This window comes from Nasonia vitripennis, chromosome 1, assembly GCF_009193385.2.
Source record: "Nasonia vitripennis strain AsymCx chromosome 1, Nvit_psr_1.1, whole genome shotgun sequence".
NCBI lineage: Eukaryota > Metazoa > Arthropoda > Insecta > Hymenoptera > Pteromalidae > Nasonia > Nasonia vitripennis.
In genome coordinates, this window is record NC_045757.1 from 28880964 (window position 1) to 28908269 (window position 27306).

Genomic DNA, 27306 nt, shown 5'->3' on the forward strand with positions numbered 1-27306 from the left:
CAGTCGCTATATATGCCACAACAGCCGTAATCCGCACTCCAAAACGCACTTACCCAGACCATTACGCTGTAGGTCAGCCATAATCCGGACTAATCGCTCGCACTAAACGTCCACGCGCGCGCGCGGAAATGAAAAGAAGCCAGTGCGCCGAGAGCCAGCATGAGCTTGTAATTCACCGCTATTCGGCCAAAGCGATGACTGACTCATGCTCGTTCGGGGGTAAGTCGTGAGCAGCGGGCAGCAGCACAGTTCATCGAAAGCCTGGGAAAGACGATCGATCGGGATCGTATATAGCAGCGATGATTTGAATTGTTCAGAGAAGACGAGGCTTATGCCAGTAATGAGGCATAAAAATTCACTCCAAGTGGATGCGGATGTGTGCGCATGGATGTCGAATCCTGACAGTCGGTTTCGTGTTCAACCAATCTTTTAAGATTTTTCTCCAAATCACCGCCAGAACTCATCTCGAAACATTCGCGTTAGATCTAGCAACGTCCCGGCTGGGTTCATCGTCGCAAAACGAGCCAACAAAAAATTTTTAATTGTCGACCCTCTGCGCTCATATCCGGCGCATGCAAAAACGTGTCGTCCCGCCGGACCCGAAATTACAACGCAGTCGTTTTAACGAAAAAAGAAAAAAAACGAAAGAAAAGAAATAATCCGCATGTTAGAGAGAAGCATAATGGCGGTCACACGGCCTCGGGGCTCTTTTCCGCGGAGAGGAGAAAGACGGACCTCTCTTGCATCCTCGAGGACAAGGCTGCGCTTGCGGACGAGCGAGAATATAATGCGATGTTTTTGTATCATACGATATACAGAGAGAGCGAGAAAGAGCGCGAGCATCGGACCGATTTGCTCCGGGCGCTTTGCGTCGTAGCGCGATGTAACGAGGAGAGTCCAGAAAGAGAACGAGAAGGAAGACGCCCGAGGGCTTCACATATTTTAGGGCGCACCTTTCCCTTTGCCCCCTTCGCTTCTTCGTCTTCATCATATTCCAATGCTGCTGCTGCTGCTGCTTTGGTTTGGATTTTTACAACCTGGCTTTTTGGCTTAACTCCTTTTTCCGATTGTCGCTCGTGATTCGCGCGCTTGGGAATCCGAGCCAGAGGCTCATTTAAATTTTCGCAGAAAACCAGCTCTGGACGGCTTAATTGTGGGAGAAAACGATTTGTGCAAAAAAAAAAAAAAAAAAAAAAAAAAATCACTATAAACTTGCGTGCAGCGTCGTCGGCGGATGCATAATTACGAAAACTCTCGCTACCCCGTAAGCATCGGAATTCCAGCACAGAAACGCAGACACATCCCACCCACAAGTCGCGAAACCGCGGGGCGCGAGCGACCACCTTCGCTCTCCCACGTGTCTTTGAAACGGGTCGTGTCGCGCCCCGGGCTCAAGATCCTCTCCTTTTATTTTCGCTTCTTTCTCTCTCTCTCTCTCTCTCTCTCTCTCTCTCTCTCTCTCTCTCTCTCTCTCCGGGGATGCCTTGTGCTTATTTTTTCGCTTTGCTGACGAGCTGCCCGCGAATATATTTAAAGAGCGCGCGCGGCCTTTTTTACGAATGGTCCGTCGATCATTCCAGAACCGACGCCGCTGCGGGGCAACTCTCGAGTCGGATTGTGGAAGAGTTGCGTCGAAATTTTTGGAGGTTGCAGGATGCATCACTGTATTTTTATTTTTGAAATTGATAAAGAAAAGTCGAGGAAAAAAGCGACCGATGGAAAATGGAATAGAGCGAGCGGGCATAACGAAGCGGACGAATCTCGTGGGAGATGGTGAAAGGAGCAGTCGTAAAGTTCGAGAGGATACAATTAACGAGAAGACGAGTTCGCGGGCAGGCGAGCGTGTTCGATCGGTTCCGCTTGTGATCTTTATGCAAATGGCCGATTTTCAGGCGAGCAGCGCGCGGCGGCGCTAATAGAATGCGATTAAGTCTTTATAGGATACGTGTGCGCTGATTCGAACAATAGCCTCTTGCATCAGTTCGGATATCTCATTACGCGCTCGCTGCAACGATTCGAATCACACACACAAACACTTATACCGGTCGACCGATTCTCTCTTTACAACCGAAATTTCGACTCGCAGTGGATTATACTCAGCTCCGATCGGCGAGTGAGACGCGCCGCGTGATAAATTACATTTTCAAGCTCATAAATTCAGTCGGCCGACGACGACGTTCGTTATTTATATCGAGTCTCTTCGTTCCTCCCGCGCACACGGTAAATTACAACTCGATGAGTATTAATGAGCGGACGACGTTCGAATTAACGCGCGAGAACCCATACCGGTCTCCACACCCGATAATTCAATTATACGCGTACAGTTAAACTCCGTTGCGGGGAGGCAGGAGGAAGGAAATGGTAAATCGCGCAAAAAAGCGCGTATGCTTACTTTCGACACCTCGTATAAACATCGAGCGTACGCCGGCGTATAACCGGTAAGTCAATCAAGCGCTGAAAGCAGGCCAAACAAGCGCGCGCGCTAACCGCAATTACCCGTAAATCAAACTGTTTCCATATTCGCTTGCGCGCCGCATATTAATTTTGCCGACTATGGGGAATAGGTAATACGTGCACGCTGCACTGGAAGATCGGTTGTTTGTGGAAGAGCGGTCAAACAGTGTGTACGAGGCGATTGGCAAGTTTTGATGAGGTTGATTAGCTGAATTTTAGGGTATTGATTGGGGAATTTTATTGACTTTTTTGTTATACAAGTTTTTACTTGAGTTTCGATCTAGATTTTCATTTAATTCAAGTGTTACCTAATCTTAAAAATTGTGTAGATCATAAATAATATATCATTACACTTGCTTATAGCGTCAAAATGCAGTGTTCCGCGGTCGCTATTATAATTAGTTATGCTATAGCTAAGTCTTATTTTTGTGTAATTATGCATTGTTTTTGCAAATAACGAAAACTACTACGCGAAGTGAAGGCGGCGATATCAGTAAGGTGACCGTCACTTTCATACATATTATCGATTCAAATAAAATTTTACACTGATTGAATCAACAAAAACTCTGTGTTCTGCGATAACCTACGTAATAACAAAAACAATTATCTATTTACAGCATGAAAGACGAAGAGGATTCACGCACAGAGCGAAAGAAGCGCACATTCGGCTGGTGATTAATGCCCGTTTATCCGCGAAATCGGAATCCTTTGTTGCGAGCCTGCCTGTCTGTGTGTTTGTATCCCGGAATATATTACTAATTACGTTCCAGCGATTAATTAAGACCTCTAGTCGCTTTGCCGGCGTGTATACACGCTGTTCAGTGTGTCGAGCGAGACAAAGTAAGCGACTCGTGTTTCGTTGTCTGACGAGGACTACCCTGCGCACGAAATTTCATACCGAGCTTTTATGCTTCGACTATGATGTTTGACTGACGATGAACTTTTGTTCTCGGCTTGACGAAGATTTTCCCCTTCGTTTCGCCCTATTCTTTGGTTCGCGTTTCAGCTTTTCAGCCTTTCAATGTAATTTTTTTTTTACTTGAGTTTAGAAAATCTTTTTGACTGATGATAATATTTCAATTAACGATGGACTGGAAACAACTTGGGTACTGGAAGTTGTAAATTCAAAAATGATTACCGATTGCTTGCTCTATTTCCCCAATGTTAAATTCTCATAAGAGAATTTAAACTGCTCCGCAAAAAATTTGGCAATCGATCGACGATGCACGCGGGCATTTTCTCACTTCAGATGGCCCAAAGAACCAAAAAAAGTTAGTCTGGTAGGTATGCCCTCATTTTTAAATTTTTATCTTCCAGCACCCGAGTTATTTCTAGCGATCGTGGATTTGCTCATATATGCATTTTCAAGTAATTTCACCAGAGTACCGACAGAATAAAAACATATCTCTCTCACGACCACGCAACGAAGTTCCGACGACCCTCTCCCTCACCTTCAATCAATACCGCAGGCCAGAATGTGTCTGCGTTACTTTTTCCCAGTGCAAAGGACGACGTTCACGAGCCGAGCACACGGGATAAGCCATATACGAGGAGACGGACGGGAAAGGATGCCCCGGAGCCGTCTGGTCTCTCTCTCTCTCTCTCTCTCTCTCTCTCTCTCTCTCTCTCACTCTATCTCGCTCTCTCTCTCTCTCTCTCTCTTCAAAATGATTCACTGCCCCGGGTAATTTACATTCGCCGATGTGCGTGGGCGATGATCGGCTCGCGCGCGAGGTTAAACCCATATATACACCCACCGCTGCGAGCAGGTCGAAGGGCTCGGCTTTTTGCCGGATATTTTGCGTATAGCACGTCGGACTGGGAGAGACGTCGATGGCAAAAAAGCGCCGGCTAATCGCTTATCGCGAACGACCGATCGGTGAGAATCTGTGGTGATTTTTCGTTAACCAAATAGATCCCGCATGGAAACAACTGAAGAATCATCGATGCAATATACGTTACTTTTCCAAATCGTTAAACGCGATACAATTTTTTTGTTTCACCGAGCTACAAAGAACTGTTAACGGTCCTCGGCTCATCACAATTCGACCTGCTGGCCCTCGGCTCGCTCATTCTCACATACTCGCAAGTCCTTCTCGCTCATGGCGAGTCTCAACAAAGCCGAAGAGGAGAATCGTTAAGGCATCGCCCCGGTAATAATGTAACCGCCCACAAGATTCGCGAGTACACGAGACGCATTCGACGTTTGTCTCGAGGGCGAATCTGTACTCGCGAGAAAGAGAGATTTCGCGATCACCTCGGGCACGCTGATGCGAGAGACTCCGAAGTTCTCGAGCTGAAAAGAGCCCTCCGGGGCCCGAGACAGAGAGAAAGGCCCCGCGATCTCGTAATAGTGCGCTCCTCTTTTCGTTTTATAGACGGCCATTAAGACGCTTGGCATTGAAAAGGTCGTGAGAGAGAATCGCGAGAGAGGAGAGAAGGCTTGTCGTGCATATGGCTGGAGAGGGCGCTGCACGAGATTTTTTCCTCTCGCGGCTCATCTCGTCAACGCGTTTGCAGTCTTCGTCTCTCAATTCGTATGAAGGTGTTATTCGGTTTGCTGGAAGCTTTGCAAGTTATACATTACACACAACGAGTTTTTTTTCTCATCTGGAACATTCGGTTTTGTTTCCGAACTTTTATTAGTTAAAAGAAGAGATTGGAGATGATGTTATTTTGTTTACCAAATTTTTGTTTTTCTTCTTCTAGGTTTTCAGTTCTAAACTAGAATATATACTGTAATTAAGATTGACGGTACGATCGAGCCTTATGTTTTCCATATTGACGATTTGGATGAAGTTGCCTTGATACATATATCTTTACATTCCTCCCTATCCCTGATCGATTAAGAGCAGAAAGAGGTAGATCAATTGAAAAAAATACTTTTAAACGTTCATTTTTTTAACTTTACGATGTGTTTAATGATTGCAGTGTGTAAACGTTGGCAAAATTTAGTTCGAGCATCGTGGAGAAGCTTGAAAACTCTTAACTTTGACACTGATTTTCACTCAGACCTTCGAAATGCAAGAGCTGATAGCGCAGCTTTGCGAAAAGTTTTACAACTGTGCAGAAAGTATTTAAAGTGTTTTAACTTGACGCATGAGTGCATATAAATACCGATATATTAAGCAATATCAATATGTTTTGCCCAAATCTTGAAATTCTTAATGCAGAATGTGTACGATTTGATTTTGCCGAACATTTAACGGTTAGCGAGATGGCTAAGAACTTGACAAATCTTACTTCCCTTAAAGTATGTGATCAAAACTTTGTACATCACGGGGATGGTCTAGCTGTAATATTTGACAGAAATCGTAAGCTTAGTACTTTAGCTCTCTACCACTGTGATTTTAGAGCTGAGTCATTTTCACATCTAAACTATGAAAGCTTATAAAGTTTAAGTTTTACCTTGGCAAACATTTTTGAAATTTAATTATTAGCTAACGTAAGTTATTTATTTTTAATTTTGATATCAATTGTTGCAAAAATAAATACTTTTATTTTACAATGTTATATTTTATTTTAATAAGATTTATTTTTATTTAATGCAGGAGATAAGAAACTTCAAAAAAATTGCAACATATTTCAGTTTAGTATCAGACATAGTTAATATTTATGATTTAAACTTAGTAAATTCGCTTTTTAGATCAGCTACTTGGGAAACAGTTAAATGTTTACATTTATCTTTAATGGTTTTTCCAAGTATTTGGTTTGAGAGTAATCTTTCTTTATATATTAATCACTTCAAAAATCTAGAAGATCTCGATATTTACGCAGGGAATTTTTTAAGTGGTAAAATATTATTATCCATCGCGCGAAATTGCACAAAACTGAAAAAAATAAAATTAACTGGTAAAATTTGTTATGGACAATGTAATACTTTAGATATACATCTATGTTAATCGAATTTTTATGTTTTTCAGAACAGCATCGTGTTGGATATGCGTAATAAGAAAGGCGAAAATACTTCGCACTATGTTTTGACAATACAAAATTTAGATGACGATTGCTTGCTACATATTTTCTCATTTTTGTCTATTATTGACCGAGTAAAAGTGCAAAGAGGTTAGTTCAAATTCTTACTTGTACACACTTGAAGAATAATTCTTAGCTTGAATAATTTAAAGGCTTAAAAGAATATAAAACAATGTACAGTCGAGTTAATATTAAAATATTAATTTTAGTTTGTCAACGTTGGAAGATACTGAGTCATACATCATGGCGATCTGTCAAAAGACTCAGTGTACGTCAACATTTTTGGGGAGTTAGCGATAAGAATAATATACAAATCGACCGTTATATTTTAAAACGAATATTGGAACTTTGTGGGCGATTCGTCACGCACGCTGATCTCTCAAATGAAAACGAATATTATGGGTCACATAAAAAAATTCGTATCCAGTCTTGTAAAGCCATATTTTGCATCATACAAGAGATGTGCCCTAATATTCGATCTATAAACGTCGGACGACCATGTACAGAATCTACTGTAGAGTATGTAGCAAACCATTTCAACAAGCTTACCCATTTTGCTATACAAGGCGTCAATGATAAGTATGAAGATTACTTGTCTATACTTTTTTCAAATAATCAAAACCTAAGGTACCTGAGTATGAAAGATTGCTGTTTAACAAATAAATGTTTGTTAAATTTAAAATCTGAATCTGTGGAAGAATTATGTTTAGACGATTGTTCCGTTGGTATGCTTCAACATTTATTAAGCGTAAGTAATACCGACTGATATTTAATATATTTTTTATATACATTAATATGTCTAAGGTAGTTAACCGCAAATATTTTTTGATTTACAGTCTCTGGAGCAATTTAAAAAACTGTGCTCTTTGAAGTTTGTACGTTGTCGTAGTGATCAAGCTTCTTGGATAACTTCGACCTTGAGTAGTATAAGCTCGAACTTAACAAACTTGAAAAAGTTAGATATCTATTTATACGACTGTAATTTTGAATGTATTGAGTGCAGTTGTATTGATCAATTAAAAAATTTGGAAATTCTATACATTGGTGGAAACGTCATGGCAACTGACGAGATCATAAATATTATAAGTAATAATTGTCGAAAATTGACAAATGTCCGAATATATAGTAAGGCTACTTGTTTTTATGCATTTTATTTATTGATCTTCGTTAAGTGTATAAGAAAATTTTATTTCAGATTCTGATAATATAACGGACGTAGGTCTTTCGAGTATTGCCAGTCTGCCAAATCTTCAATATTTAAGTGTCCGTTCGCTAGAGATGATAACTGATAACTTTTTCAAGATCATGTTTAAACTAATAACTCTAGAGTGTCGCAGATGCCCGAATATTAAGAATGATGGAATCTCTAAGCTGATACTCGCATCAAATCATTTAAAAATGATAAAGATAAATTGTTGTGCAAACATTTCAGCGTTAGGCTTTAGCGATAGTGTCATTGCGAGTCGAAATGATAAGTTGACAGTGGAAATTGATTCCTCGGAAATCGATGACAATTTTATTTCAAATTATTGTTCAATCACGAAGTATGGAGATAGCATTGTTAGAAAAATTAAACAACTTTGTTATAATTGTTTAAAATCTTCTAACGCACACGCTAGCTGCATTCATTGTTGTGACATTACAGAAGCGTTATAAATAGATTTTTATTTGTCAAGTTATAATGAAATTGTACATTTTTGTTTTTAAAAATTGATTTCGTTGAGTATATTTCAACGTTTGCGCGAACCTAACATATTGTAGAAGCACTGAAATACGATGCGACGTAAATATTTAATAGTGTCAAAATGGACAACCGACATTTTCGCAATAGATTACCAAAATTATGAATTACATATAGTATTTAATAAAGTTGGACAGACTAGTTTTGCACACGATGATGTGTTAAAAGTGTTTACTAAAAGCTATATCAAATCAAGGAGATACTCATTTCTTATAAGATGGAGATTAACTATAGATCCGTAATCAATTTTAATACGTGAAAATCTCATTTGATTTTTATAAAAAGTATAATACATTATTTACGAAATGATTTTATTACATCATGTGAATTGGCGACTGATAATGGTATTGCGTATAATTTTAATTTTCTTTTAGTTAATAAATCTTCTAGATATTCTAGAATTAAGGGTTGTTGGAATACTTAAAGACCGTGCCTGTAGAGTTTATGATTTTCAAAAAGTAGACAATCGATCAAGATCAAAAGTCAGAGGTGACTGTGATCAATTCACGATAACGAGCATTTTAAATATTGTTCTGCGTACTGTTGATTCATCTCCTACGTAACTTTGTCCAAACGAAAAAAAAACCAACGACAATAAACGATTATTCTCATCAAACACCCATCAAAAGTAGCCTTTGTTTGTCCTCTTTAAAAACTTCCACCTTATGAATCGACCCCTGAAATGCATTCCTTCCAACTTCGTCCCTCGACGACTTTTCCAGTAAAGGTGTGAAAATCTTTCTTTTCTCTCCTACACACTAATGACCTACCACTCTCACGTCGGTGGGTAATTAGAGCTTGAATATCCATTCTATCCACGCAGAGCACCCTCTCACTCTCTCTCTGCACATCGATAGATGCTCTTGGATCTTCGTTCCCGTCGACTTTTTTGTCCAGCCCAGCTCTCAGCGGGCAATGTAATTAGGCGTTTTACGCCGCGCGCGCGCGAAAATTACCGACTCTGTATAGCTCTTTTTGTCGCGCGCCGCGCAGCGTACTTTCTCGGGAAAGAGGACGATTCGTTTTACGAGTTTACTCGCGCACATCAACGGGACGCTCCTTTGTTGCACGGGAGAGGTGCGATCTTTTGCGAGTTTTTGCGATCGGCTTGTGGACTTTGATGTTCTTCGCTGTTATCGGAATCTCGACGCTTCTTCGCGAATTATATCCAGAGAAAATGCCAATAGTGCGTTCTTTTTTATTCGTAATCGCACGAGCGAAGTAGTAAAAGTTGAGCGACGCGAAAGCGAGTCTTGCGCTCCTTATTACTCACGCGCGTGCACTCTCTCTCTCTCTCTCTCTTCTATAAATATGCAGTCGCGCGCGATTGTTCGTGCATAATACGAAATTTGCTCGTTGCGTGCAAATTGTCCCGCGGCGTCGCACGCGCTTAGAGGAACTCGTGGGAGCGCGATCGATCGGCTCTCTCGCCGATAGGCTTTTCCTTCGGCTGTTGTTATTGCTCGTGATTGGCGCTCTTTATTGGATGATTTCGGATTCGAGGTGACGGTTTCTCTCACGCGCGCGCCTGCCTGCGCGTGCGCGCTTTTCGAAAGTTGCGTGCAATGGTGCGCGATTTTCACGGAGACGCTGTGATCATGGGGATTCGTCGTGGTGCTGGATCGATAGAAACGCACCTGTTATATTCGATGGAAAGTTAGAGGATTGTTGCGCGGGCGCTCTTAAACTATAACGATGAGTGGGATACTTTGAAATGATTTTAGAGGCGATTGTAATACGTGAAGTATTTTTACTGCAGTCTCTCTACAAGCAAAATCGTAATGAGGTTCCTCTCAGAATAAAATTCGAATGAAATTAACCATCGAAATCCCTCCAAGACACACACACACACACACACACAGAGCCGATTCGCATGATGTAAAGCAGCGCACGAGATAAAAAGTTCCATATCCGCCGGAGGACATCGGCTCATCTGCCGGCGTAACTTTCGAGCGTCGCCGCAACAAATTATACCTCGTCGATGATTCGATGACGTGCTCCCGGCATCCTCGCACATAAAGAAAGCTTTCGCGACAGAGGGACTCGCACGCGGGCAAAATAAAAAGAAAGAAAGAAAGAAGAAGAGCAAGTCAGCCGGGGGCTGCTGCTGGCAGTTTGAAAACCGAGCGCCCGCAGCGTCGGGCGCGCGTATACCCCACTTCATTAATATTTCATTTCGTTGCTTATCGTTACCTCGAAGCTGCGGAGGCGCGCTGCCAGCGGGCATCGTTACTGCCTCTTAGTGAGAGAGAGAGAGAGAGAGAGAGAGAGAGAGAGAGAGAGAGAGAGAGAGAGAGAGAGAGAGAGAGAGAGAGAGAGAGAGAGAGAGAGAGAGAGGGAAAAACAACGGAGAAATGCGAGAGCCGTGTGCTGCAGATGTGCGGAGGTTGAGCGAAAATTTGGCCTGCGGAGTTATGTGCTGCAGCGATGGAAACGGGACGATATTCGGTTTTGTCGTTATTGCTATTTTCGAGGATGCGCTCTGGCGTTGCGGTTAGATTTCGTTAATTTTCCGTTGAAGTAGGCACGTTTTTTAAAGCGAAGCTTCAGTGGTCATGTTACAATATTCTATATTATTAGAAGTTTCGCATTTGATAGCTGGAGACAGTTTTTTTTTCAAAAACGAGTTTTTCAATTGCTCTACTCGAACGTTCCTTCCTTATGCGCAGCTACTTTTCTCCGCGTATCGATGAAATTAGTTGGTGGCAAATGATCAAGCGCAGCCGCGCATGCTAAGGAGAACGAGGAAAACAAGGCGAGTAAAAAGCTGAAAAAACGAGATGCCTTGGTTCTCCGCCGATTCGCCCGAGGCGCGCGAGGCTATATATGCATTGTCTCGTGCTCTAGCCCCCGGGGCTTCTTCCCCTCGCGCTTCAAATCTCTCCCATACCCTCGTGTCTCGCTGCATTCGAAAACTGCATCATTAGCCTACTCTCGTGCACTTATAATTCCTCTATAAATTTCACACAACTCGATTCATTCGAAAATGCCCGCTCGTCGAAAGATCGTTCACCCGTCGTCCCAAAATCTCGATGTAACCCAGCGCAGTTCGAAAGCACCACCTGCGAAACCAGAATTCGAAAAAATTTTCCTCGACCGATCGTCGCGCTCTTTGGCCTCAGGCGATCTCGGCGAGAAGCTTCCATCTCTCGCGAGGAGCCCCGGGCGATTCCGCCCCTCTCGTCCACCTTGCCGCGTCACGGCCTTTTCTGTATATCCGTCTCTCTCTCTCTCTCTCTCTCTCTCTCTCTCTCTCTCTCTCTCTCTCTCTTTCGTTGCATGATTTCGCGCTGTATATAGTGTGCACGTTGCCTCCAGGCCACCGAAACGGCTCCGGCTTGGCATCTGCCTGCAGCGCCTTGGGCTACGCCGAGATAGAGCCTGCGATACCGGAGAAGGAGAGAGAGAGAGAGAGAGAGAGAGAGGGGGTGGGGGGGGGGAGTGCGAAGGAGCAAGCTGAGTTGCCCTTCTGGCTTATTCTCCGAGCTAGCTCGTGGTCTTTCCTGATGCCAGGCCCATTCGTTTCTTTCTGCATATTTCGTTGTTTTTTTGTCATTTGCATTTTCTTTTTGTGAAAAGTGAATTTATTCAAAGAAAGAAGTTTAATCGATTTTCACTTTCGTGAAATCACAGAATCATTAGTATATTACGGCAATTTAGCTCACTAACATATATAATTACATCAATGCAAAATCTTCATCATTCGATATGTTATCTTTAAGTTTCCGCTGAGCTATTTCAAAGTTGTAACAGAGGCTCGTACAAGTCGTCGCTTTGTGGATACTTTCGCCCACTGTTTTGCCTAAGTTCTGACGTGGAATTTGTACAACACGAACTTTCGAGCTAAAACTTTTATACAGGGCTTACGCTCCTAACACACACACACGTGCGCACGCGAAGAAGCTGTATACTTTTTCACGTCAGAAGGCAAACTGTTTATTGAAGATACTTTATCGACGTTGCTTGAATAAGTACGACAATGATTTGTACAAACGTTTTATTCAAGGATACAATAATACTCTTAAGTATGTGCTCGCTTAATTTACACTGTCTTCGTCATCGCTTGTACAGTTCGGATAAAGTATTTACACGTTTTATCAAAGCATAAAAAGTTTATGTTGCTTTAACGATAACATCATACGAATTACCGCAGTAAAAGGCGAGAGATAAATTCTCCGAAGCCTCGATCTATTCGACGCGGCGTCTTTAATAAACCAGAACGCAACAAGTCGTGCCTTCCTCGCAGTCGTCAGCTTGCAAAACTTGGATTTCCTGGGTGCAGCTCTTCATGCATTCGCCCAAAAAGTGGCCGCATCGATGCTTTGCGTCTTCCCTCACTGTAGTTGTTGAAACGTAAATCGTGAAAAATAAATTTTTGTTATTTTCATCTTATGACTATATTATTAAAGCGAAACATTTTCCGGGTTTACCGACCTACTGAACAGCAGACTTCCCCGTCGAGGAGACAGCTGGTACGCGTCTCACTCGGGGAATCACACTTTTCTGCACTGATGCAACCCGATGGATGACAGACTTCCGCCAACAGCAGATCTGAGAACAAACAATCGTTAAAACACACGTATAAATATGCAAGTCGGTGATTGCACGCGAGAAGTGTCATTGTTACATTTATCGTCGACGTCGACGGTGACCTCCTCGACAACGGAATTTCCGCCTCTGACGCGGCATGTGTATTTCCCGTGATCTTTGCCGGAGAAGCGATTGATTAATAGCGCTCCATTTGCCGTAACCGATACCCTGTCTTTGAGCTCGGGTCGTTCGGCTAGAGGTGACGCGCCGTAAGCCCAGTCGTATGACAAATTGCCGCTTGACTTTTCCACTTTGCTCCCATTGCAGGGCACTAGCGCGCTGTTGCTCGTCAAAGGCGATTCTTCGCCGGATGCAGTCGCTGTGGAGAAATCAAATTTTTATTAAATTGCTTATTGGTTCGAAAATTTTCGATCGAGGTGAGAATGTTGCTGTTGCCAAAAAGATCTAGGTGTTACTTTGATCGTTAGTCTGTAGCGATATTTTTTTTTTATTGGGAAAATGTCACCTTTGACAAATTCAGTTATTAATGTAAAATGAGAACTACCGCTGGAGAGCATCACCAGCTTTAAAGTTTGCCCCAAATATATCCGTCGAATATCATCCAAACTATTTAGTTTTGACTCCGTGAAACATTTACTTATATTTTTTATGAGTTCGATTAATTTTTTAAAATATATTTCATTTAAACTCTGTTTTTTCATGCTGTTATATGTTATATCTTCTTGACATTTTGGTTTTTATAGATTTTCGGATTAAATAATAGAATATAAAGTCGATCAAATGGACGACGTGGACAACTTCGATATTCTTAGTATAAACGATTTGAATGACGATTGCTTGATACACATCTTCACACTTCTCAGTATGCCTGATCGATTGAGAATTGAAAGAGGTACATCACGATATCATATTTGCGTTGACTTGCAGTGAGCTAACGTTGGCGATATTTAGCGCAACTATAGTGGCGAGGAATGAAACAAATTATATTGGATGATGATTTTCCCTTGGGATTAGAAGATGTATACATTGAAGATGAAAATGAGGTTACAAATGCTCATGTCGAAGTTTTACAAAAAGTTTTGCGTCTGTGTGGGCCTTATTTACACAGCATTGATTTTGAGCACAACTGTATAAAATCGAGTGAAATTGTCATATCTAATATTCATACATTGTGTCCAAAGGTCAAAAAGATTCAAATAGGACCGAATTGTGATTTTTTTACAGTGAAAACTGTATTCAATAATTTTACTGCACCGAAAAAAAACACAGTCGTTTCTGCTGTAAAGTCCGGTAGTTTTAACCGTTCTGCCACCGTAACGACTGTTCAGTAAGAACAACGGTGTGCCACTGGTAGTTTTGGCGAGTCGGGACTCGTAAAATTGGTCGCTTACGCGGGACACCAGCAAAAACGACCGAACTGATTCTTTAAAACTGCTGAACTCTACGGTAATTTTGGCGAGTCTTCGTACAATGACGGATTACTGGTGCGAGTTCATTTAAAATGGCTGTGTTTTTTTTCAGTGTGGGCTTGAATCTGTTACTGCACGTCATTTTGATTTTAGCGATGAAGATTTGCTAGCTACATTATTTTACAAGAATCGGAAACTCAAGATTTTGTATATATATAGCGCTGCATTTTCAGCTAAATGTTTTTCATACTTAAATCACGAAGCCGTCGAAAAATTAAACTTGGATTCAAATGCTATATATTCAATCGATCTTCTAGAAAACGTAAGTTGCTTATTATTCTTTAACTTTTTTTAAATCATTCTGATCTAATTAATCATTTATTTCTAAACTTTATTTACTGTCTTAATACAACTCATATTCGGCTAAAAACAGGAAATAAAGAAGTTTAAGAATTTACAAAGTTTCATATTTGAAATGGATGACACATTTGAATTTATTGCTGTAGGAGTAGATAATGAAACAGATTCTTTTAGTCCAACGAATCCAAAAACACGGATGAGAAACAAGCTTTAGCAATCCGCCACACTTAATTGCACGAAATTGATAAAACTAAAAATTTCCGGTACATAATTTTTCCTATATTTATCCTATCTCTTATAATCTGCAGTATAATCTACGTATACAATTGTATTATTTATAGATTTTAAAGGCATTACCGATGTTAGATTCACTTGGATTACCAATTTACAGCAACTTGAGAAACTTATCTTGTATGAAAATAACATTTCTGACAAAGTATTAAGTGATTTAAAGACCTTAAAATATTTATCTTGTGGCAGGTGTCCACTTATGAAAAATGGCGGTCTTATGAATTTGATTATGATTTCTGAAAATATCAGAACAATAGACATAACTAAATGTCAAGCTGTCCACCCCGAGGGTTTGATTGAGTCGATTAAAAAATCTATAAGTTGTGCTCTAGAAGTACACATTTCCTCAGACATTGAGGGTTAGAAACATCTTGAAATATCTTATAGCTTTAAAAAAGTAGACAATCAATTGTATTTGAAGATTGAGTTTAATCGCGTATGTCTGTATCGATATGAACAATGTAATGAAGATTGTTCTATCCACAAGAAGTATCAATTATTGTACTTTTAATTTTCCTTTACCCCATGGTATTATGCGATAACTAGATAATTAATAGATATTATTTCCGCTAGATATAGATTCGCGTTTAAACTGAGATTATCGACTCTTACTCCAACCGATTATATGTATGTATTCTTATACATACTCGAGTATACTGATTTTAACTATACAGAACCTATGGGTCTAAACTTTAAAACGCGCAATTTTTTTCGATAATATACTATTTATAGTACATAGCGATACTGAAAATAACTTATCACTTTTATATATATATATATATATATATATATATATATATATATATATATATATATATATATATATATATATATATATATATATATATATATATATATATATATATATATATATATATATATAGTTTATTTCTTAAAACGATTGCTACTGCTTTAATAAATTCTGCATATTAAACTAACTTTTAAAAGAAAATGTAATATCTTACACATTTTTTAAAATTATTTTCGCAGGCTTAGTGTTAAAAAATTTTAGAATACATTTATTGAAATGGACGAAACTAACGTTTCGCATGCACTTAGCATAGACGACTTAAACGATGATTGTTTAATACACATTTTCACGTTTCTTTGTATTCCTGATAGACTGCGGATTGAAAGAGGTACGTAGAATGCATTACTGATAAATAAAAATTATTGTATTCAAAGTAATCGAACGTTTTTATTCATATGCAGTAAGCAAACGTTGGCAATCGTTAGCTCAACTATCGTGGCAAAAGTTAAAAAAGCTTACGCTGGACAATTCTTTCCACGAAGAAGTACATGACATAGATGAAGATTCACATACAGATGCTGATGTCAAAGCTTTACAAAAAATATTGCAACTGTGTGGGACATATTTAATCAGCATTGAATTTGATCACGACTGCATAAGATCGAGTCAATCTGTATTGTCTAATCTTCATACACTGTGTCTGAATGTTAAACATATCAAACTATCAGAGTTTTGCAAACTTTCAACAATAAAAGCTGTGGTGCATAACAATCACGTGCTATTTATGGAATTATTCGATAAGAATCAGTAACTTAGTAGTTTGACTATAGATGACTACGACATACAAGTTAATTCTCTTTCACATCTAAATCACGAAGCCATAGAGAAATTATGTTTGCGTCGGAATGAGATAGATTCAACTATGCTTTTACTAAATGTAAGTCACTATAGTTATGATAAAATTGTATGTCTACAATATTCAATCTTTTTTTTTATTTCTAGTTTTGTATATTTTATCGTATTGTAATTTATGTCTGCCTGAATGCAGGAAATAAAGAAGTTTAAGAACTTGCGTGCCTTTAAATACGAAGAAGATTGGGATTCTCGTGACTTGTACGCTACACATGCAATCCTAGAAGCAATTCATTCCGATGCACTGAAATCTTTGACCATAGATGTCACTTTTGAAGACATCTTCACGCGGCAAGAGCACGATCGTCTTCATATAAGCCGATTTAAGAATTTAGAAGAACTTATAATTACTGTTAACAATTCTGAAAGCATGTATTTTAATGATAAGACTTTAGAAGCTATTGCTCGGAGTTGCGCAAAACTGACAAAACTACAGATTTTTGGTAAAAAAATGAATTAATTATAATTAGTATTACTTATTAGTTACATATCTACATGTACAATTGTTTGTTTTGTATAGGTGCCACAAGTATTACCGATGTTGGATTCATTTGGGTTTCCAAGTTACCGATTGAGAGCCTCAGCTTGTCTACCGTCAGCATTTCTGGCAAAGTTTTAAGCCATATGAAGAGCTTGAATGAGTTATATTGTTATGGTTGTCATAATATAAATAACGAGAATCTTACGCCATTATTAGAAACTTCTCTTAACATCAAAAAAATAGAATTTTGGTATTGCCAAGCTATAAATGCAGAGAGTTTGATTGATACACTTAAGAAATCTCCAAGTCATTATCTAAAAGTATATACTTGCTCAATAATCGGAGGCAATAAAGATTTCATTGAATCTTCTCACTTCAGGAAAGTAGACAATGAATTAAGCATAAAAATCACACGCGCGTGCCTTAGTCCCGGCAATTATGGTGGTTCACTATGTGACGACACTTATTGCTCTATCTGTAGCAAGCAGCAATCCATTTATTACATAGAATGAATATGCCTCCGAATAAATGTTATTTATTTCTTAATTTTCCTTCGTTTGTCAAATAATTCATTATCTCCTCTTGTATAGAATTTTAGCTAAAAGCTAAAAGATACCTACTCTCAGATAAACACTTTGATTTACTTTTTGTTTTATAACTATTATTATAAGCATCACAATGATTTTTTTTTTGTAAAAAGTCGCTGTAAAAAGTGAACTTGCTATCTGTATGTTTAGCGCATCAGCCTCCGACGCACAAAAGATTTGAAACATTGCGCATATCAAAAAAAATTTGTCTTGTTCCGTTTCCGTACCGTATTTTTGACAAAAGCTGTTATCATCTAATTATAAGTTATCGCGCACTTTCCATTATGTTTATTTTTCTCTAAATTCTTTGTCTTATGCTAGAAAGCCATTACGAAATAATATTATAATTTAGGTGCTCATCGTACTAAATATTTATTTAAAATATACTAATATTCTAATAAAAGTTCAATAGTCATTATATACTTTCATAAAACTTGTCTCGTTAATACTACATAGCTATTCAATTTTTATGTAATTAACGTTTTAAATGAAAAAAAATGTATACTAGATTTTTATAAAGTGAACAAAATAAGGGCATTAAAATCCATAATCAATCAAAATGACTGCCAGGAAAAAATGAATGAAAAATGTTAAAACTACTCTTTGCTTAAAACAAATAAATTAATTCAGTAGACATGCGAGCGAACTGTAACAAATTTTATAAAAATATCCACAAGCCCATGTACTTCCCCTCTTAAAATATCCACTCAAATATCGATGAAATCTCACGCATAAGTACTTATACAGTATCTTCTCACGTCACGAAAGAAAACTCGCTCACCTAAAACAATGCAGCCAACGACCAGCAGCTCGACAGTTCTCGCCTCGAATCTCCACATGATGATGCTGTCTCCTCCTCAAAATTTTTCCTCGTAAGTATCTCGTCTTTGACAGTCAACGTTCGTATGCTCCAGGCCGACGACAAGCTCGACGTTTTATACAGTCGCGCGCATTCGACCCAGAGCCGGTAGGGTAGGAACGCCGTCAATGGCTGCGCCGGTACATACACGCGAATTTCATTATTACCAACGGGATAAGAGAGAACAGGTGCGAGCAACAGCTTCGCGGTTATCTCAGCGCGGCTCTCGCAACGACACCCGCACATGCGTGGGTTACGGTTATTTTCTTTAACTTTCTCTATCGCGGTATTTCGTTCTCTCTTTTGTCGCACTTTGCGGGTTTTTTGTTGTTGTCTGGCTTGGTTTGCGGAAGTCGGTCTGGCGAAGGTGTCATTGGCTTTTGCGCGAACGAGCAGGTGATATGCAAAGTTTGGATTTTGCGGATACTCGAAGAGCTCGTATTGTTCTGACCTATAAGGGAAAATATTGTTGCAGACTGTCTGGGTTTTGGGTAGCTCGGGCGATCGTTTTTTTCCTGATATTTTCGTAACATTGCATTGTATTAAACATCAAAAAGTATTTTACAATTTCAAGAATTGTATCTTATTACTTACGAACGATTGGTTTTGATGGAACCTTATCGCTTCTGTGATCCAAATGTTTACCGAAGCGCATTTATTCATTCAGTTATGCAATTTTGATTCGATCATCTTTAACAAAAAAATCTTTAGTCTGTAATTCAGAGTTGAAAAATTCAAAAATATGTTAAGCGACTCATTCGCTAGCTGTGGTCCTAGATATTTGTTTGGACATAAGTAGAGTAGATTTTCTGACTGATGTAAGGATGACTTTCGCCAGAGTTACACGTATGCAAATCCATGCAAAAAAGAACGTGAGCTCCGTGTAAATTAGCATTTTCATTTATATGTTGTGAGGGAATCGCAAACGTTTTTAAATGTATCGTTATAGTTTTTTTTTTTTTTTTTTTAAATAGCTTGGTAGTAAAGACGGTTAACTTTTTAATCATTATTATGTTTATTACTGTAAAAGATACATAGATGGATGCGTGTACACGGTATATAGGGTTCTGCACAGGTATATCTTCGTATTAAAAATCTAAGGCTTTATTTATAACTCGTTAGCAGGACGCAGCATTTTTCTCCGTTTTCGCAGTCATCAGCTCTAGCTACTATCTCTTCGTTACAATATTCCATGCATTCTCCCAGAAAATGACGACACCTATGTTTGTCGCTTTCTCGTACTTTCATGAAAGACGTGTACATTGTATGGTTATTAAAATACTGCTTTTTCCATCATTAATATGGTATAAAGTATGCGATAATACTAAATATAGTTTAACTATAGAAAGTATATTTGAATATTATGTTGAAGAGGATTGTTAGCTCTTAGTTTGTCGAATGAAAATAATTATTCTGTTAGTCCTGTTTAATTTCAGAGTAAAGGTATACTGCGGGTTAGAAAAAAGTCAAGAGATTTTCTTTGAATTTTTATTGTAAAAAAAGATTAATCAATAGTATGCTAGTGTAGAAAAGCGAAGATGTACAGAAGAAGTCGAAAAGAGTCACGCAGTGAAAATTCCGATTAGTCGCCACAGCGAGATAAGCTTTCAGTGAAAAAGACTAGAATCTCACACGTTAGTTTAATCACCTAAAAAAAGCAAAACATCATGAGAGATTCTTTAAATGTAATTTTTTCAATAGTTGCACAAGCGATCGTCGATCGAACAACTGTTGTTAAAATCAGCACTGAAAATTTCGTAAACGACATTAATTATAATTTTCGTTTCTTACTATCACTGCAGCAAATTTCCCCGTCGTTCGAGCAGGTATTCGGTAAACCAGCGGCCTGACATTTTCTCGCAGCTATGCAAGAACGCAGAGAACAGGGCGAGTTCGGTATCACATCTGTGAATATTATACGAGAATTCTTCGTTATAGTATAAATAAGTTAAAAGTATTCTTTTTTCTATCTTGATCCTAAAATAGCTTCCTTCGACAAACTTACATTTCTCGTCGACATTTTTCTTCACGACATCGATGACTCGAATACCCGAGGTATTAACGTCTACTTCGCAGGTGTACACTCCATGATCTCTATCCGTGAACCGGCTTATTAACAGATCACCGAAGCCCGAAACTGTCGCTCGATCTTTAAGCGCCTCGATCTGTTGAACCGGTTTCCCATTCAAGCTCCATGTGTATTTGACACCGGGAAAGCCTGCTTGCTCCTCGTCGTTCTCGAAAAGTGACGTCCCGTTGCAGTGGATCAGAGCGAATTTCGTTGTTTCCGCAGCTGTCTCACTCGATCTCGCTATATTCGAGCACACAACGATTGCATATTTTTACTGTTAAACTTTTTTCGAAATTTTCTTTGGTTAGTTTCTAATTTATACGCAACCTTTGGAACTAATACTCACTGGAGGAAACAAAGATTACGAGCAGTGCAGCGAACGTCGAGCAAAACCCTTTCATCTTGGAGCACACTGGCGACGCTTCGCTTTCAACGATCGAATGATCGTCTCCTCTAGCAACATATGAGTTTTATACGGGACTCGGGGATTCAGCAGCAGGTTCCGATAGTGTTTGCTGAAAAAATCAGATATCGATGCGCGCGCGCGCGCGTGTTTGCGTCTCTGCAAAACCATCGGCACGCGTTTTATGCGTAACGAGGCTCTCGAGCGGAAAATCGTACGAGGAGATAAAATGATCGCGATTAACTTTATTTTTTTCAAATGGAGAGGAATGCATGTGGAATCTTGAATTATTCAAGATGTTATACGGCACTGCACGTGATATTTTCGGAACTGGTTTGAATCTTATTGCTTCGTCACTAATATATTGATTCTCAGGAATTTCTCCGGTGAGTCATTGAATTTTTTTTCTTCAGAATTGTGTCTCAAAGGAATAATCTGTTCGCTGCACTGTAAATGTTTAATTAAAAGACAGTAAAAAAGTGTTTTATGCAGACATGTTTTGCGTGCATTGAATAAAAGTTGTGTAAATACAACGATTTTGGATGTCAGATGCTTAATGGCATCGGCAGTTTAAAATTAAACTTATCATTGTTTTTCGTAAACTCAACGGTCTGCTCAGGCGATAAAATTATAATTTTTTTTTTCAATTTTGCAAAAAGTACTCAAAATTTGAGACAAGACGTTTTTTCAAGAATCTTCATAAACGTTTTTAACTATATTTTGCACGTTTAAAAAAGTATGAGCATATTATAACAAATTATGAGAATTTTTTAAAAGCAGTGATTACGATGCAGGTCTGTGGTCAAATTATAAATATAAATAACAATATACGACGTCTTTTATTATCTAAACTTTATTCATACAGTTGTTGAAGCTCAACCATCGCCGCATAACATAATTTTGCGATATGCACTTAGTCATGGACCACTATATTGAAGAATGTATAAAATCAATATACACTGTGAATACCTCTGCAATACCTTTTTGCGTAAAACTACTCTGGTACCAAATAAAAGTTGATCCAATACTTTGCAGATAACAATACCATTATCCAGATGAAGAATCTAATCAATTTTTGGGTTCAGTCATAGCACGCGTACACGGCTATACATTGTGAATCAATAGAACAATGAAATTTCGCTCTATTAAAGCTAACGAATTCGTATTATTTACAATTATATTTAACTTCGGAATGTAGTACAGCTCTTCCAAAGATAAGTACCTTATTAGCTCGTCGACTTTACGTTGCCTTATACTCGTAGCGGCTCTATATATTATCCCAGAAACAAAAATATTATTGCGTTCTTTTCATATAAAACGTCTCTCGCACTCTTGATTTTCCTACATTTTCAGCTACTCTATTCGATTGAGTTCAAAGAACAAAAAAGAAAAAAAGAGAACGTCCTTTACTCACACACTCCGAGATAACTTGGATTATTCTCATCACGATGATATAGTATACAAGTTTACTCATTAGTAGGGTAACTTTCGTGAACAGTGAATAACCATAACCTATGCTCGTGTGTTATTTTAAACCAGTATGTTCATATTTACAAGGAGTCTCAGTACCTGTATTTTTTAGAAGCATAGATGTACACATTATTTCGTTACGATATATACCAGTATACTGTACATTTCGCGACACATTTTTTCGCACTCGAAGTCCCTACGATTCTAAGCGTCGACAGCCTTAAATTCACACGCATCGCATTACGCGGCTCGCGAACGCGCCGGGCTTTTTGAATTTCCGAAAATTTCAAAGCGAACCAAAATCTTTAACCCGAATACACTTGATTCTCGTTTATACTTACAAATAAAAGAAAACAACGTAAGGTGCTATCATCAAGTCTCAAAACGCGTTTCTCGCCCGACATGCGCAAAATCCACACACATACGCGGATACACATATGCAGCTTTGCTAGTTTGCCGGCTTTCAAAATATTTCGCGCGCTTATGTATATAAACTTAACGATTGTACGGTTGCAGGATCGAGAGCCCGGAGTCCGTAGCTCGTCTCTCGACTCTCGTAGGCAGTGTACGAATCGCTTGTATGTATTACAATGTAATAATAATACACATCGCCTGTATGATTCTCAGTGTCGTCGCTATCTCGAATCTCCGTATATGACACGCAACGCGACGCAGGTTCTATAATCAGCGAATCATTTAATTCTCACATCGTTCAAAGTTTATCACAGTCTTCTATGATTATGCTCCGGGTCGGTAGTCCGCCGTAACATTCTTGAGGAACGCGTAAATCTCCCTGAAGCTCGGTCGCACGGATTCGTCTCTCTTCCAGCACGAGCACATGACCTTGTAGACGTCTTCTGGGCACATCATCGGTTTCGGCAGGAGGACCTTTGTTTCGGGGGCGAAGAAGAAAAATCGTCGTTGTATAAGAGATTTTGAAATTCTCACCGCGGGTATAAACGTCGCGTAATAAGTACTTACTTGCAGTTCACCACCGTAATACATGAGCTCCGCGTTTTGTATGACCTGCTCGTTCGTGAGGTGCTGGAATGGCTTTTCTCGGGCGAAGCTCATCACTTCCCAGAGGGTCACGGCGAATGACCAAACTGTACTGGCGCAGGTGAATCTGTCCTGGAAACGAAAAAACATATATTGAGTGAATTCTTAATTTCTCTATTGTTAGTTTTGCTATTCCAATAATCTTACCAGAAGTATGCTCTCCCACGGCATCCACCTGATGGGCGCAGGCGGTCTCCCACCAATGTCGCTGTAGTCCTTCTTGTAGAGATCGCTGCACATGGCGATGTCCGTCACTTTGACGCTGTAGCACCTGCCGAGCAGACAGTTCCTCGCGGCCAGGTCCTTGTGCACCAGGTTCTTCGACTCCAGGTAACGCATCGCCGAGGCTATCTGCGTGCCCATGTACAGCAGGCAGTTTTGACTATACGACCAAAGCGCAGAGCATCAAACAAGACGTTCGCGATCGACATCAGAGTAAAAAAAAAAAAAAAAAAAAAAAAAATGCCAACCTGATGAAATTGAGGCTGCAGTTGGGTCTCTGCGTGCCGACGAGTGGCTCGCTGTACTGCAGGTAGTGGGCCAGGTCGCCGAGCTCGGTGTACTCGATGATGGTCCAGGGTCGCGAAGTCTCGGCGACGTCGCAGACGAGGCCGAGGACTCGCGCGAGGTTCGGATCGGTGAGAGTCGCGAGGAAGCGAACTTCCCGGAGAGCTTCGTTGGTCTCTTCCGCGCTCTCCTCGGGATAACCGTGGTGGCACGGGACGTTGGGTATCCTCGCGACGGCCAGCCTCAGGGGATTGCTGCCGTTCGTGCCGAACTTGCTCGAGATTGCAGGCTCCGGCAGGCCTAGGACCGCGCAGACTATCACCTGCGGAATTTTTGATGAATTTTATTGGAAATTATTTCCAGGAATAACGCGCCGTTGCAATTTCGGTTCGAGCCGCGCGCCGGAATTCGTCGTTCCAAATTAATGCATACCAGCTCTCCCAAGATCGAGGAACCTTCCGACATTCGTACCATCCCATCGTCGGTATAATCTCCATATCTCGCGCAAATACCCCTGGCTCTTCAAAGCCCTCCTCGCGACCCTCCGCCCGAAATCATATTGATCAGCCCCTCGCGCAAGTTTCGGCTAATTTCAAAGCGTCGAAAAGTTCCCCCCCCCCACACACACACACATATATATATATATATATATATCCCCTCCTTTCCGTCTGGAATTCGCGGCTTTATCTCATATAGGTAGTCGAAGCCGCTCACCTCGCCGATATGACCGGAACCAAGTTTCTCCATTGTGTGCAGACACTGTCCGGGTATGTTGGCGGGCTCTATCTCCTTGCATTTGTAAGGCTTGCCCATGCTCGGCGCGATGTTCCATTTGACTAGCGGTGCTGGTACCTGCAAGCGGAGCAATTCGCGCGTGTGAATCATTGGGAATTCCGCTTGGGACTATATATGTTCTATATACTGGCTGTGTACACGCGTGCGACTTGATAAAATTCGCCGCTTTTGTTCACCTTATGCTTCTCCTTCGGCGCGGTGTTCCAGCGCGTGACGTGCGCGTAGTCAGGTTCCCTCTGCTGCTGCTGCTGCTGCTGTTCCCGACTGGCAGTTCCGAGTCTCGCCGTGTGGCCCTGTAAGGTCCTGTAATGCTGCGAGTGCCGAGTCGAGGGCGAGTAGTGAGCCGAGCTCACCGGCGAACAGGAGCGACTGGAACCGGCCAGGGTCAGGCTGCAAGAGTCCTGCTGACGAGAACTGCCGCTGTTGTAGCCCTTCTCGAAGCTCTTGCTCGAGCGAAGCTCCTCCCGTCGCTGCTGAAGCTCTCGACTAGGGCTGTCTGTAGGGGAGAACGTATCGGGATTTGAATTTTGCATTGACTATCGCTCGACGATACGAATTAATTGAAGTAATTATTGACTATACGCTCGAATATAATGCGTCAGTCGTTATTGGATTCAATTATATAATATAATGTCGAACGATCATGTGCGTGAAAGCGATACAGGCGCGTAGATGCGTGATTTAGAATGTTTCTGATTTGCCATGAAATTAGAAGAGCTTACATTATCGAATGCGCGTTTGCGCTTTTATTCTTTGATTAAACGCAAACGTTGCGCGATTACATATTCAAAGGGAATCTCAACAAACAACGCGATAGTTAATTAACTGTTAATTAATCCGTCCTGCGTGCAGTATGAGCGCGATGAGAACAATATTCATATATGATTAAAAATTTGCTAAAATCTTGTTAATTACAATAACGCGTATACGAATTTCCGGCAGTTACAGCTTTTCGAGAGAACAAGTATCAAGCCTGGCCGACTTGCACCTCGCGAACGTAAACGCGTCGCTCGATATTCTACTCCTCTCGCTTTGCATTTTCAAAGAGTATTCAATTTTACCGTCTGCATAAATGAATCGTTAGTGCGTATATGCTCGTGCGCTATATATGTACAGCCAGTTGACCCGGTCACGGCATCCTTTATATTTTACGAGGCCCCTGCGCGTCCGTCGGCAGTTCTTTCTTCAGTTTAGCACTTGTCGCAGGTTGTTGCGCGTGAATTTATTAGCTCGAGGGCGAGAGGCATGTATGACGGCTCGAATAAACTCGGCGTGTGCGTATATTTTTGCGGACAGCTCGGAGTTGTAGTCACCGGCGTTGGATTTACGATTGTGTTCGGGCTGCTGAGTCTTTTCGAAAGCTTGATTTAGGGCCTTCATTACGCGCTGTTTATAGCGAGCTTTTACGCTCACGGAGGGATGATCGCGCTATGGTGGACGTTGCGAGCTTCGCTCGTGAGTTACTCCTGATAAATTTTCTTTTTAACATCGCAAAAATAATCGGCTCAACGAGACGCCGCGCGTCTTTCTCTCTTTCAGCAACAGGCAGAACTCCGGTGACAGCGGCATCAATAATCGTTCGATTCGCACGCAGAGTGAATACGTCGAAAGTTTAATTGAAATCAGCACTCGTCGCCTGGCCACATAAATTCCGCGTGGCTCCTCCGTTTCCAAACAGAATTAATCAAGTGCTGCGTGGCACTCAATACATCGATTAAACAAATTCCGAGCGTCGCGCGCTCTCGTCGAGGAGTCCGTGTGCCGGTGACAACAAAATTCCAAGCGTCATCGCTCGCGTAACAGTGTCGAGAGCACTCGCGAGGAGAGATCAGTTAAATAATCACTGCGAGATCGTCCGGATAATTGAATTATCGCTTCGTCCCTTTGTACGCTCGTGCGTAATCGTAAACTCTCTGACGCAGACTGCTTACTGGATGGCATTTGACAAAGCTGGGAAAATTGAATCGATTTGAAAATTAAAAGAAATATAAGCCTCACCGGTATTAGCGACGATGGCGTAGGTGGACTTGTACTGGGACTCGACGAGCGGCGAATTGAAGTGTTCCGTAGTGAGGGATTCGCGCATGCTGAGGTCGTCCGGTGGTACAAGGTTGGCCGCGCCGTCGTCGAGACCGTCGAGCTCGACGTCGACGTCCTCCTCCTCCTCCTCGTCCGGCCCGTCGGGCTCCTCCTCGTCATCCAAATCCGGCGAGTCGCGGCCGCTGTCGTTCAACATTCTACCCGGCGCCAGATTCAGCAGGAAACCCTGGAGGTACGAGCCTCGTTAGTAGTCGTTGGGCAAATGGGGAGGTGGTTTTGCAAGTGGTTTGGTATGTGGTGGGATTTTATTTATGACTGATTTTGAATGTTTTAAATTTAATTAAATTGATATTATTTGTCATTTAAAAGATGCCCAGCTTATAAGCTTTTGTCTTTATTGTAAAAGAAATATTTAATTAAACTTATTTTTTGCCTTGCGCAAATTCGCTTATAATCTTCATTTGTATGTCATTTGCATCAGCGTAAAAAAATAATCTAGTTTGTTTTTGTTTTCGTAGCTGCACGAGATCGGAATATTCAAAAATAGCATATTAAATTTTTCTTTTCTCTTAAATTTTTACTCGAAGCAT

The 27306-nt window shown here is 40.5% G+C and overlaps 5 protein-coding genes across 9 annotated transcripts in view; 2 read left to right on the top strand and 3 right to left on the bottom strand.

The window, feature by feature from the left end:
* Positions 1 to 8798, top strand: part of LOC103317166 (F-box/LRR-repeat protein 7-like) — a 41061-nt gene extending 32263 nt beyond the window's left edge. The window contains exons 3-9 of one of the 3 annotated variants that reach the window (XM_031933757.2): positions 5164 to 5315; positions 5386 to 5899; positions 6006 to 6306; positions 6378 to 6519; positions 6639 to 7177; positions 7266 to 7554; positions 7625 to 8798. In XM_031933757.2, the coding sequence (XP_031789617.1) occupies positions 6396 to 6519; positions 6639 to 7177; positions 7266 to 7554; positions 7625 to 8085 (1413 nt within the window). In that variant the 5' untranslated portion in view covers positions 5164 to 5315; positions 5386 to 5899; positions 6006 to 6306; positions 6378 to 6395 and the 3' untranslated portion in view covers positions 8086 to 8798. The remainder of the gene's footprint in view (positions 1 to 5163; positions 5316 to 5385; positions 5900 to 6005; positions 6307 to 6377; positions 6520 to 6638; positions 7178 to 7265; positions 7555 to 7624) is intronic. The other 2 variants (XM_008214124.4, XM_008214123.4) reach the window with 2 other exon arrangements.
* A 3352-nt stretch (positions 8799 to 12150) lies between these two features.
* Positions 12151 to 18433, bottom strand: LOC100117498. The gene is made up of 4 exons (XM_001602775.4): positions 18294 to 18433; positions 12798 to 13079; positions 12605 to 12721; positions 12151 to 12507 (listed from the first exon to the last, which is right to left on the bottom strand). The coding sequence occupies exons 1-4, from the start codon at positions 18349 to 18351 to the stop codon at positions 12377 to 12379; spliced, it is 588 nt and encodes a 195-aa protein (XP_001602825.1). The 5' UTR covers positions 18352 to 18433; the 3' UTR covers positions 12151 to 12376.
* Positions 14118 to 17896, top strand: LOC107980465 (F-box/LRR-repeat protein 4-like). 2 transcript variants are annotated; one of them, XM_032599190.1, is made up of 8 exons: positions 14118 to 14167; positions 14243 to 14452; positions 14564 to 14753; positions 14832 to 15140; positions 15772 to 15920; positions 15994 to 16469; positions 16581 to 16887; positions 16965 to 17896. In XM_032599190.1, exons 6-8 carry the CDS (start codon positions 16455 to 16457, stop codon positions 17435 to 17437), a joined length of 795 nt encoding a protein of 264 aa, XP_032455081.1. In that variant the 5' UTR covers positions 14118 to 14167; positions 14243 to 14452; positions 14564 to 14753; positions 14832 to 15140; positions 15772 to 15920; positions 15994 to 16454; the 3' UTR covers positions 17438 to 17896. The 2 variants fall into 2 exon arrangements, with proteins under 2 accessions (XP_032455081.1, XP_016840464.2); XM_016984975.3 differs by having other exon boundaries at positions 14144 to 14452.
* Positions 18434 to 19845: 1412 nt separating the features above from the next.
* Positions 19846 to 21414, bottom strand: LOC107980908 (myosin light chain kinase, smooth muscle). Of its 2 annotated transcripts, XM_016984092.3 has the most exons (4): positions 20789 to 21300; positions 20377 to 20682; positions 20163 to 20276; positions 19846 to 20019 (listed from the first exon to the last, which is right to left on the bottom strand). In XM_016984092.3, the coding sequence occupies exons 1-4, from the start codon at positions 20841 to 20843 to the stop codon at positions 20012 to 20014; spliced, it is 483 nt and encodes a 160-aa protein (XP_016839581.1). In that variant the 5' UTR covers positions 20844 to 21300; the 3' UTR covers positions 19846 to 20011. The 2 variants fall into 2 exon arrangements, with proteins under 2 accessions (XP_016839581.1, XP_031776625.1); XM_031920765.2 differs by lacking the exon at positions 19846 to 20019 and having other exon boundaries at positions 20033 to 20276; positions 20789 to 21414.
* A 251-nt stretch (positions 21415 to 21665) lies between these two features.
* LOC100119970 (discoidin domain-containing receptor 2) overlaps positions 21666 to 27306 on the bottom strand; it is an 87742-nt gene continuing 82101 nt past the window's right edge. Inside the window, exons 11-17 of the mRNA XM_008214130.4 lie at positions 26675 to 26942; positions 24853 to 25172; positions 24596 to 24733; positions 23845 to 24203; positions 23522 to 23756; positions 23297 to 23446; positions 21666 to 23203 (exon numbers count right to left, since the gene is read on the bottom strand). Of these exons, the coding sequence (XP_008212352.1) occupies positions 23054 to 23203; positions 23297 to 23446; positions 23522 to 23756; positions 23845 to 24203; positions 24596 to 24733; positions 24853 to 25172; positions 26675 to 26942 (1620 nt within the window). The 3' untranslated portion in view covers positions 21666 to 23053. The remainder of the gene's footprint in view (positions 23204 to 23296; positions 23447 to 23521; positions 23757 to 23844; positions 24204 to 24595; positions 24734 to 24852; positions 25173 to 26674; positions 26943 to 27306) is intronic.